The following is a 12138-nucleotide window of genomic DNA, read 5'->3' as shown; positions in this document are numbered from 1 at the left end:
TAATAATCTTGTTGAACTAAGTTTAATCTAAATGTTTGACTTTTCTAGCAGCTGATTCTGATTGATCAAACATTGCTCAGATAGTTGGTCCTTACTGATAAGTAGATAGATAGATAGATAGATAGATAGGTACTTTATTTATCCCCCAGGGGAAATTCATGTGTCCATTAGCTCATTGTTGATAGTAATAATAGCCTGATGGCAGTGGGAACAAAGTATCTCCTGAACCTGTCTGCTATGCAGCACAGTGAGATGAGATGTTTGCTTCCTTAGCTGCTTCACTGTCTTCCCAGAATGATGCGGAGAGGATGGTTGGTATCGTCTGAGATGGCCTCCATCTTACATTGCATGCATCTCTCCACAACAGTCTTGAGTGAGTCCAGACTCCTGCCAAGCACAGACCCAGCCTTTTTGACCAGACAATTCCCACAAATGTGTTGCTTTGCTTTCGAAGATAAGGGGTGTATTATGTTTCTGAACTTGGATTTGATTTAGTTGAACATAATTGTATTTTTCAAACACTGGAACTTTCTGTTTTCTTCTTTTCTTTCTTCTTGACACCTAAATGGTATTTTAAGTAATCCCCTCTGTCACACTTTATCTTTCTTTTTTAAAAGCAAAGACAGTAACTTCTCCCTGTAGGGGCCCCTCTATCAAAACAATAACAAAAGACAGCGTTGGGTGACGTCATGAAATAGTGTGCGATAATAGGAGTTGTTGTTTACACCACCATTACCGTAAGCTCCTCCCGGATTCCTTCAGTGCCAGTGGTTCAGGAAATCAAACAGACCCGCTGATTCTAACTGTTAAAAACAATGAATAAAGCAGTTTCACATTTAAAGTCAGTGTTTGACCGCCGCTGTACGGAGGACAGAGACGTCAGGGAAGAGTTGAACTTGAGATTGATGCTAACCTTTGTTTTGATTGTTTCTTTGAATTACGCACGGAAGTGTCCTCCTCTCTACAACAAACAGACCAGGGAATTCAAACCAGTAGAACCCCTTAAAGCAGTTTATCTTTAAAAATTAGCGATTCAGCGACACTCTTCAGTGGACACAGGACAGGATGTCTCCAGCGGCTGGGAGCTGAGTTGTCTAACATTTACTCAGCTTGTTTCTCCGATAACTTCAGATCCAGACGTCCGATGACTAAAATCCTTCATCTGGTTAATATATGGAGTTGAAAACCACCAAGGTGTAAAAAGTGTATGTGGCTTAATACTAGATAAAAGTAAATGATGAACTTCTGTCAGACAAACACAACACTGACTCGTGATTATAGAGGATATGATGACATTGAAAGGCCACCAATGAAACATTGCCATGATTAAAATCACAGATTTCTCTGGTTTGAGAATTGATGGAAACATATGTGATACTGTAAGAACACAACTCAGCAATGTATAGAAGGTCTAATTGTTTTTAGACATTTAAATGTGGAGAAGTCAAGGAGTATAACTTTAACTCAATATAATTTTTATTGTAATTTACTTTTATTTATTTCTTAATTGAAGGTATTTCTTTGGTTCATCAATATTTCTACAGTTCATGTGCTCAGATGTGTTGTAATGACGTCATGTCATATCGTACAGCTTCATGCTTGAACTTTTGTTTTCAATAAAGTTTAGGGAAAAAAGGCAGTACTATCACCGGAAACTCTGCCATCTTTCCGATTCCTGTCCAGAGACCCGCACCACTTCACCTCATCATGTAAGCATTAACAGTTTAAAAAGAACAACTTCAAACCTGTTTGTTACGGTCTGGTGTTTAATGGAAGAAGACGTCGATGTTTTACTGCACAGCTGTCATTGTACAGTAGTTAGAGAGAGCTATTGTCCTGCTCCTAAGGACACAGCGTACATGTGCTAACGTTAGCTCCCGCGGCTAAACTACAGATAGCGTTTAGCTAGTTTAGCTAGTTAACGTCCGTGATGGAGACAGGTGCGGTGTTATTAGAGGACCACCTGGTCGATCAGCTGGCGCCTCTCCTTGGTATGTGTGACAGTGTTAGTGAGGTTACTAGAGGCCATATGACTCCAAGCTGAAACTGTCTGAAGTCAGTGAAACGCAGTTGAAGCATCAAACGTAGAAAATGAGAATGTTGTTTGTATTGTCCAGTTCTAGACCTGAACACCTTACCAGCCTCGACAGGTACGGACCTACTGTTGTACTAAACACTGGCTCCAGCTGTGCACGACAAGGGAACCGTTGCTTTTCAACTGAGGCCATTTTTCTTAGCGATGTTTGCAGATCTTCCGGCGTCGATTAGCAGCCATTAGCTCTCCTCTGAAGTCGGCCTCACTCCTATAATCCTCACACACTTCTCTGAACATCTGGATGAGAAATGATCAGCCACTGCACGGTGTAAACACTTTTTTTAGTTTCGATTAGAAAGCAGCTTCTGGCGTGGTTATTTATCTAGAGAGGAACAGACTGACCACAGCTCACTGGCTTCAGATCTTTCAGTCCGAGAAGAGTTTTTAGTGTGTATAAATCCAGTCTGCCACAGAGCCGTTTGTACACAGGTTATTTCTTTACAGGAGGTTGGATGATAGAAATATTACATGCACTAATCAGGCAGCACATTATGTGTGTTTCTTTTCCCCCATAACCCAGTAAAAATTGCAGCCCCAGCAACCTGCTGTGATCAGCACACATAATTCCTCTGATTACCAGTCTATCTGATTTTAGTTAAGGTGAATTTTAAGTATAGTAAACAATTTTACCCAGGGTCACCCAGTAATGTGTTAAAAATGTCATCAAATCAATGAAACCCATATGACAAATAAATACTTTTATGATGAAACACAAAGATGTTTTCTGCTTTGTCGAACAGATGAATTCAGACTCAGTCTATCTGAAGTAGGGAATAGGTATCGTTAAAATTTTAACGATACTACTACTACTCTTACCAATACTGCTTATTGATCCGGTACTTTAACTGTTATCGATACTTTGGTGGTCTCCACCATCATTATCTAGCTAAAGGTAGGCTACAAGCTTTCGTGTGTGTGTGTGTGTGTGTGTGTGTGTGTGTGTGTGTGTGTGTGTGTGTGTGTGTGTGTGTGTCTCTCTCTCTCTCTCTCACTCACTGGAACAACAACCCTGCCCTCTGCTCACACAAACAGCAGGCAGAGAGAGAGATAGACAGATCTCTTGTCTTCTATCAGAATAGCGAAAATATGCATACATAGACGGATATATAACGGAGTTGGTGAAATATATGTGCAAGATAATCTAGCGAAGAAAAAACCCCAAACAAATGCGACTACTCCAGTACCGATAGCAGAAGTTAAGGTCAGAGCTTATTGATACTGCGGTCTTGAATAATGTAGCCCCAGGGCCCGTTCAATACCCATCCCTGATCTGAAGTTAGATCTAAGACACAATCTGTCTGTGTGAAACCAACTCCTGATGTTCCCACAAATGATCCTGTTATGTCGCAGCTTCTTTAATTTTTCAATGGCTACAATTCTGTACTGAATTACATTTTTATTGCCAGAAAGCAATGCAAATATATATATTTTTATCTGCCTGCCTTTCTGTTATTCGTAAGTCTATCTTAATACAATATTTACATGTACCTTGACAGTTATTGGTCACAGTCCTCACAGACTTTAAAGAGACACCCTCAAAGTGCAGAGAGACAAATGATTCTTTAAGGACCCTCTCATTTGAATGAGAGGTTTCATGTGCAGTTCAACGCAAAGACATCATCTCCACAGTGAGTGACTAGAGTAAACTGTCTTTTAAATGAACACCTGAGGGTGGTGTCTGATCTGACTTTTAACCCCTGTCTCAGCAGAATGCCAAAATCAAAGGAAGTGCTGTCTTCCACATCTGGAAGTGACTCAGACAGTGAAGTGGAGACCAAGGTTTGTGTTTTATTACTTCAAATGTTTTTGTACTTTATCCATATACTTTGAATGTGTCTTAGCATCAGAGATGAAGCACTGTAAGCAGATCTTATTTTGAGATAGATGATGTTTGGTGACTGACTGGTACTCATTTCAAAGATGGATGGTCCAAAGGACGAGCAGCTGTTTGTTTAAAACACTGTTACAGGAGTTAGCTGAAGTTACACTCTGTATAAATCTAATTACACAGGACACAGTAAGGCGCTGGAATACTTCGAAATAAAAAATGTCTTTTTTAGGCAAAGAGAAAGAAGTCAAGTGCACCAGAGAAAGCAGCCAAGAAACCAAAGAGTGGAGAGAGCTCCAAGCCAGGTGGCTCATCCAAGGGGAGCAGTAATGCTGATGACAACATGTTCCAGGTGGGTATCAGAGGTAGTTTCAGCTTTTTAGATAGAAAAATTTAAACTTTCAAGGAATCACATTTAGTTTCAAGCCATTTCAGTGATTTGTTAAGTAATTTTAGAAAAAAAAGATTAATTCTAAATGTAGGAACTAGCTATTAGCATGTTAAATTTTACATTCATGAAGTTTAATTACTTCTACTTTACTATTACAGAAGATGAAATAATAGTAATAATTTGATAATTTGGTTGTATTCACTCTTACACAAACTGCTCTTACAGTAAATACACGGCACCAAGTTCAGCTGGGCTGTATTTTATCACTGCTGAGAATATTTTAGGTTCATAACTTAAAGATTTAGTGTGGATGGCGTATTAAAAATGTTCTGTGGAGAAGTCCTGTCAGTTTTACTTGTATAGGCCAATATCACAAATTACAACTTTGGCTCCAGGGAATTCAGTCTTTGCAGCGTAGAAGGTCTCCATTGTTGTCGGACAGCACATCTTATGAAACGGCTCATTTGGATTCACAAAAAACTCAGGAAAAACTAGGAAGAGCATATTTAGGCTGGTAAGCATGCAAGAGTTGGTAGATCATTATTACAAAGGAGCAGGTCCCTTGGAGGACTTGGCCTTCCTAGTCTCATCGGCTACTACTGGGCAGCTAATGCCCACAAGATTATGCTTTGGTGTACCTCAGCTAAGAGCAACTGGTGCCAGATCGAAGCTAAGTCATGCTCCTCTGCACACTGAAAATCTGGGTACAAATTAGGCGCCACCTCAATTGGCTCACTCTCCCCAAGACATTATTGTAATAATCATTTATTCTTGCCTGCTAAAATTGACCCTTGATTATGTCCTTTGAGTGGAGCGGCCTCTACTATCTGAAAGACATGTACAGTGCATCCGGAAAGTATTCACAACCTTTCACTTCCCCCACATTTTGTTATGTTACAGCCTTATTCCAAAATGGATTAAATTCCTTTTTTTTCTCATCAATCTACACACAATACCCCCAAATGACAATGCGAAAAAGGTTTTTTAGAAATTCTTGCAAATTTATTAATAATAAAAAACTGAAATATCGCATGTACGTAAGTATTCACTCCCTTTGCTATGACACTCAAAGTGAGCTCTGGTGCATCCTGTTTCCACTGATCATCCTTGAGATGTTTCTACAACTTGATTGGAGTCCACCTGTAGTAAATTCAATTGATTGGACATGATTTGGAAAGGCACACACCTGTCTTTATAAGGTCCGACTGTTGACAGTGCATGTCAGAGCAGAAACCAAGCCATCCAGATCTGGGGAAGGGTACAAAAAATTTCTGCAGCATTGAAGGTCCCGAAGAGCACAGTGGTCTTCATCATTCATAAAAGGAAGAAGTTTGGAACCACCAGGGCTCTTCCTAGAGCTGGCAGCCCAGCCAAACTGAGCAATTGGGGGAGAAGGGCCTTGGTCAGGGAGGTGAACAAGAACCCAATGGTCACTCTGACAGAGCTCCAGCTTTCCTCTGTGGAGATGGAAGAACCTTCCAGAAGGACAACCATCTCTGCAGCACTCCACCAATTATGATTATGGTCATTATGGTAGAGTGGCCAGACGGAAGCCTCTTCTCAGTAAAATGCACATGACAGCCCGCTTGGAGTTTGCCAGAAGGCACCTAAAGGACTCTCAGACCATGAGAAACAACAATCTCTGGTCTGATGAAACCAAGATTGAACTCTTTGGCCTGAATGCCAAGAGTGACGTCTGGAGGAAACCAGGCACCTCTCATCACCTGGCTAATACCATCCCTACAGTGAAGCATGGTGGTGGCAGCATCATGCTGTGGGGATGTTTTTCAGCGGCAGGAACTGGGAGACTAGATGGATGGAGGAAATATGAACGGAGCAAAGTACAGAGGTCCTTGATGAAAACCTGCTCTAGAGCGCTCAGGACCTCAGACTGGGGCAAAGGTTTACCTTCCAACAGGACAACGACCCTAAGCACACAGCCAAGACAAGGAGTGGCTTTGAGACAAGTCTGTGAATGTCCTTGAGTGGCCCAGCCAGAGCCCAGACTTGAACCCGATTGAACATCTCTGGAAAGACCTGAAAATAGCTGTGCTGACGCTCTCCATCTAACCTGACAGAGCTTGAGAGGATCTGAAGAGAAGAATGGGAGAAATACCCCAAATACAGGTGTGCCAAGCTTGTAGCTTCAGACTTGAGGCTGTAATCGCTGCCAAGGGTGCCTCAACAAAGTACTGAGTAAAGGGTGTGAATACTTATGTACATGCAATGTTTTTTATTTTTAATAAATTTGCAAAAATTTCTTAAAAAACCTTGTCATTATGGGGTATTGTGTGTAGATTGATGAGAAAAAAAGGAATTTAATCCTTTTTTGGAATAAGGCTGTAACATAACAAAATGTGGGGAAAGTGAAGGGGTGTGAATACTTTCCGAATGCACTGTATATAGATAAGTTATTTGCTATATTTTTGAACAGTTGCGTGCAAACTTGAACATTAATAGCTCAGATTTCCTTAGATATTTTCAGCTACGTGATGTTGCAAGGACCCACTCTTCCCTATTTCCTCATTTACTTATGTATTTATTTACTTATTTGTTCATCTGGCTGCTGTAGGGGAGTGGGTTGGGATGGAACATAGATGTGGGAGATCATAAAGAAAAATGAAAATGATGTCAGGCTGCATCTGCACTACCTGTTGACCACTTTGTTCAATAAAATATATTAAAAAAACTAGGAAGAACAACAGATAAGAGTTTGTTTCTTACAGATTGGAAAGATGAGATATGTCAGCGTCAGGGACTTCAAAGGTAAAGTCCTGATTGACATCAGAGAGTACTGGATGAACCAGGATGGGGAGATGAAGCCGGGGAAGAAAGGTGATCACATCAGTAATCTTTAAATTTGTTTCATTGACATACATATGGATGTCTGATATTGTTAGTGGTATGTGGTGAAGCTCTGTCTTAAATCTCTTGCAGGTATCTCCCTGAATCCTGAACAGTGGAACCAACTGAAGGACCAGATTTCAGAAATCGATGATGCCATTAAGAGAATATAAGCATTCCTGTCAGTATTATCTGTCGGCTCACCCGTTTTGTAAAAAGCCTGGGATTGTTTTCTACTTGTTTAATTTGTAGTTGTATAGCTCCAGTGTCATCTGCATACTTCTGTGTTTGTGTGAAACTTGTGTTTGAGCTGTTGTAGTGAAGGTGTGTGTGGATGAGTAGGTGATCGATCATCACAGCTGGTGGGAAGGGTTCGTCAATACAGTGATGTTTTTGTATCAAATAATAAAAATGAGGCACTAGTTTAATATTGTTGTTCAGTTAATGTTGAAGTTTGTGTTCAAAGTTTGACCCTCATGTAAATAGAAATGATAAGAGTGCTTCAGCTGACCTTTGCTTTATATAGTACCCAATATTCATGTCTGAGAGACAAGCCCAGACTGTTGCACTGTACTTTTAGGTAAGTAGATTCAGATTTGGAAAATAAAAGATCCCATTTAACAGACTGGTATATTAAATGATTGTAATGATTGAAAAGCACCTCTGTCAGTCACAAAGAATGTGAGTTGGGGACCAGTGAATGAGGCTTGTGGTACTTTAGTGAGTAAATACAAAAGCTGTAAATTTTCTCCAAACTTAGTGGATGCTTGTGAGAAGATAAAAGTAGATCAGGGGACACCATAAGTTGTGTATGGGTCATAACAGTACTACAATTTTTTAACTGAATGATGGACATTTACTTTTCATTAATGTCATTTTCCCTCAAATTATTCACTCTTAACACTGAATTGACTGACATTATTGGAAATACCTGAAACAATTCTGCAGTTTATCATATTATAATAGGATTATAATTTATTATAGCTATGAGAAATGTGATGCCCAGCAGTTAAGTGTAATGACAGTTTACCTTGTAAGTCATTTAGTGAGCCTACTACATGTTATGATTATTGTAAGAAAGTATTATGACTGTTTATGAGTGCTTGTAGTATAATTACTCAATGCTATAAGCCAATTATAATGTATGATGAATGTTTGTAAAACATTAAAGACATGGGCTTCATGGAGTGTTAGAACAACAACGTTCAAACTGCTGCCTTGACAGTCCATATCTTACCCCAACCCCATTCCTCTGATCTTTAAAACAAAGTGACACACCTAGCTGAAACAAGCAAAGCTTCTGAGCCATGGAGCATTCGGCCCAGCCGTTGTAATTCATTTTGTGAGTACTCCATGGATCATCATAGCTGTTGTCCCACACCCCTCCAGTAGGTGGTTCCCCTGCCCATTGCAGAAGATGAAGATCAGCCTTGACTTTTTCTAAAATGGTCAAATCAAGGGGTGTCGAGTGGCGCAGGGGGTTGAGCAGGCACCCGTATGTAGAGGCTACAGTCCTCACTGCAGTCGGCCCGGTTCGAATCCCGCATCGGACGGCCCTTTATTGCATGTCATTCCCCCTCTCTCTGCCTCCCCATTTCCTGTCTCTCTGTACTGTGTTATCATAAAGGCATGAAAAGCCCCAAAAAAATATATACAGTTGTGTGAAAAAGTATTTGCCCCCTTCCTGATTTCTTATTTTTTTGCATGTTTGTCACACTTAAATGTTTCAGATCATCAAACAAATGTAAATATTAGACAAAGATAACACAAGTAAACACAAAATGCAGTTTTTAAATAAAGGTTTTTATTATTAAGGGGGGGGGAATCCAAATCTACATGGCCCTGTGTGAAAAAGTGATTGCCACCCCCTGTTAAAACATAAATTAACTGTGGTTTATCACATCTTTGGAAAGCTGAGTTCAATTTCTCTAGCCACACCCAGGCCTGATTACTGCCACACCTGTTCTCAATCAAGAAATCACTTAAATAGGACCTGCCTGACAAAGTGAAGTAGACCAAAGATCCTCAAAAGCTAGACATCATGCTGCGATCCAAAGAAATTCAGGAACAAATGAGAAACAAAGTAATTGAGATCTATCAGTCTGGAAAAGGTTACAAAGCCATTACTAAAGCTTTGGCACTCCAGCGAACCACAGTGAGAGCCATTATCCACAAATGGCGAAAACATGGAACAGTGGTGAACCTTCCCAGGAGTGGCCGGCCGACCAAAATTACCCCAAGAGCGCAGCAATGACTCATCCAAGAGGTCACAGAAGAACCCAGAACAACATCCAAAGAACTGCACGTGCCTCAATTAAGGTCAGTGTTCATGACTCCACCATAAGAAAGAGACTGGGCAAAAATGGCCTGTATGGCAGAGTTCCATGACGAAAACCACTGCTGAGCAGTTCAGTTTAATTTATTGCGAACATGTGCGAGTAACACAACAAAGTAAACTGAAAAACAAACAAATCCAATAACAATAGTCAAAACAAAAATAATAATGTGAACCCAACATGTCCAAAAAGGAGTAGGATGAAGCATATGCTTATTTAAACCTACCCCTTCTCCACTACTCAATTATCAATCTTTCTCCCCAAACATATATATTTACAAAAAAAAAAGTAGAAAATAAATAGATTTAATAAACAAATACATAAATCATTTATCATTTATGAAAACACCCGATTATTAAAGCCCTTTTTCCTCCCTGTACCTCGTGAAAACCATGTGTTTGTACCGCTTTTTAAACTGGATCATGTTTGGACATTGCTTGAGCTCCACACCCAGTCTGTTCCACAGCCTCACTCCACAAACTGACAGACAAAAACCTTTTAGTGTTGTACGTGCCCACTGATATTTTAAGTTGAATTTAGCCCTCAGATTATAACCCCCAACTCTGTAAAAAAAAACAATTTTTGAATATTTTCAGGAAGTAGATTGTTTATTGCTTTGTACATAATTTGTGCTGTTTGGAAATGAACCAGGTCAGTGAATTTTAATGTTTTTGATTTTAAGAATAGTGAATTTGTGTGATCTCTATAACTGGTATTATGAATTATTCTTATGGCTCTTTTCTGCAGTATGGATAGAGATTGTATTGTAAAATCAGTGAACAATGGAGAATGTGGAGTGATTTGTGGTCCAGAATGTATTTTGCTTTGCTCAGAACTGAAATGCTTCTTGACAGTTTGCTTTGTACATGTTTTATGTGAGACTTCCAGTTTATTTTATCATCAATTGTTACCCCAAGAAACTTGTTTCAAAAAGAACATAAAGGCTTGTATCAGTTTTGCCAGAAAACATCTTGATGACCCCCAAGACCTTTGGGAAAATACTCTGTGGACTGATGAGACAAAACTTTTTGGAAGGTGTATGTCCCATTACATCTGGCGTAAAAGTAACACAGCATTTCAGAAAAGGAACATCATACCAACAGTAAAATATGGTGGTGGTAGTGTGATGGTCTGGGGCTGTTTTGCTGCTTCAGGACCTGGAAGACTTGCTGTGGTAAATGGAACCATGAATTTAAAAAAAAACCAAAATCCTGAAGGAGAATGTCTGGCCATCTGTTCGTGACCTGAAGCGCACTTGGGTTCTGCAGCAGGACAATGATCCAAAACACACCAGCAAGTCCACCTCTGAATGGCTTAAGAAAAACAAAATGAAGACATTGGTGTGGCCTACTCAAAGTCCCGACCTGAATCCGATTTGAGATGCTGTGGCATGACCTTTTTAAGAAGGCGGTTCATGCTCGAAAACCTTCCAAGGTGGCTGAATTACAACAATTCTGCAAAGATGAGTGGGCAAAAATTCCTCCACAGCGCTGTAAAAGACTCATTGCCAGTTATCGCAAACGCTTGATTGCAGTTGTTGATGCTAAGGGTGGCCCAACCAGTTATTAGGTTTAGGGGGCAATCACTTTTTCACACAGGGCCATGATTTTTTTTTTTCCCTTAATAATAAAAACCTTCATTTAAAAACTGCATTTTGTGTTTACTTGTGTTATCTTTGTGTAATATTTAAATTTGTTTGATCTGAAACATTGAAATGACAAACATGCAAAAAATGAGGAAGGGGGCAAACACTTTTTCCACACAACTGTATATATAAAATGGTCAACTCTTTTGCCTCCCTCTCAAAAAAGTAAATCACAAGTGTAGCACTATCTACAGGTCAGCTTCCTCCCTCCACCCTCCTGAGGGAGATGCTCCCTGAGACAACGAGAGAGAAAATGATTTGTAAACTGCTTAGGCAATAACATGTTTTTGTTAATGCCAATAAAGCTATTTATTGATTAAGATATTTGAATTTGAATTAGGGGGGAAGGGCAGTTTCCAGGCACTGAAATCTCTGGTAGAGAGAGTAAACACCTCCCCTTGGGAACTCCAGCCTCATGCCAGTAAGACATGCTCTCCAACTGTCTGTAGCATCCCAAATGAGAAGGAGCATCATGATGACAGAGAACGTACCCTGATTCTTCCACATCACCTCCACATCAGACCTGAAGGACCACTTTACCCAGTGAGAAGTAGACCTGGTGCAGCTCAGAGAAATCATCCAGCCAGAGTCCTACCAGTGCAGATAGTCACACTGCAAAAGCAGATGTTGTGTTACTGATCCACTACTGAAAGTCAGCATCACCAGAGACTGTGAACCATGGCCAAATCACTGTATGATCTTTATGATCACGTACACCTCCTCAAGGAAGCAGTTCCCACTGTTCACTAAGACAGTGAAAGATGTCACGGTGAACCAAGGAGGAAGAATTAAGAGGCAGAGCAACACAGGAACCCCCAACATTAAAACAGCAGAAAGCAGAGCCTACCAAGCCAGGCCCAAGCAGCAGCACCCACAACCACCACCACAATGCAGACCTCATGAGAACATCAGACATACCCAGTCTGCAAAAACCAACCCTAGACCCAGGACCTCACCACCTCCCAGACATTTCCACCACCTCCACCACCACCACAACAG

At 40.3% G+C, this 12138-nt stretch overlaps 1 protein-coding gene across 2 annotated transcripts; it reads left to right on the top strand.

Annotated features, from left to right (window-relative positions):
* Positions 1 to 1572: 1572 nt before the first annotated feature.
* Positions 1573 to 7783, top strand: LOC130169668 (activated RNA polymerase II transcriptional coactivator p15-like). Of its 2 annotated transcripts, none has more exons than XM_056376574.1 (5): positions 1573 to 1709; positions 3805 to 3874; positions 4156 to 4275; positions 7041 to 7149; positions 7252 to 7783. In XM_056376574.1, exons 2-5 carry the CDS (start codon positions 3806 to 3808, stop codon positions 7329 to 7331), a joined length of 378 nt encoding a protein of 125 aa, XP_056232549.1. In that variant the 5' UTR covers positions 1573 to 1709; position 3805; the 3' UTR covers positions 7332 to 7783. The 2 variants fall into 2 exon arrangements, with proteins under 2 accessions (XP_056232549.1, XP_056232550.1); XM_056376575.1 differs by having other exon boundaries at positions 1640 to 1709; positions 3802 to 3874.
* The last annotated feature ends 4355 nt before the right edge of the window (positions 7784 to 12138 follow it).

The sequence above is a fragment of the Seriola aureovittata genome, chromosome 5 (assembly GCF_021018895.1).
Source record: "Seriola aureovittata isolate HTS-2021-v1 ecotype China chromosome 5, ASM2101889v1, whole genome shotgun sequence".
NCBI classification, from domain to species: Eukaryota; Metazoa; Chordata; class Actinopteri; order Carangiformes; family Carangidae; genus Seriola; species Seriola aureovittata.
The sequence above is the reverse complement of the archived record's forward strand: the minus strand, read 5'-3'. Positions and strand labels throughout refer to the sequence as shown.

Coding starts and splice junctions, on each gene's coding strand:
- LOC130169668 (XM_056376574.1), top strand. CDS start 3,806: ATGCCAAAATCAAAGGAAGTGCTGTCTTCCACATCTGGAAGTGACTCA. Junction 3,875..4,155: donor ACAGTGAAGTGGAGACCAAG/GTTTGTGTTTTA, acceptor TGTCTTTTTTAG/GCAAAGAGAAAGAAGTCAAG. Junction 7,150..7,251: donor GATGAAGCCGGGGAAGAAAG/GTGATCACATCA, acceptor AATCTCTTGCAG/GTATCTCCCTGAATCCTGAA.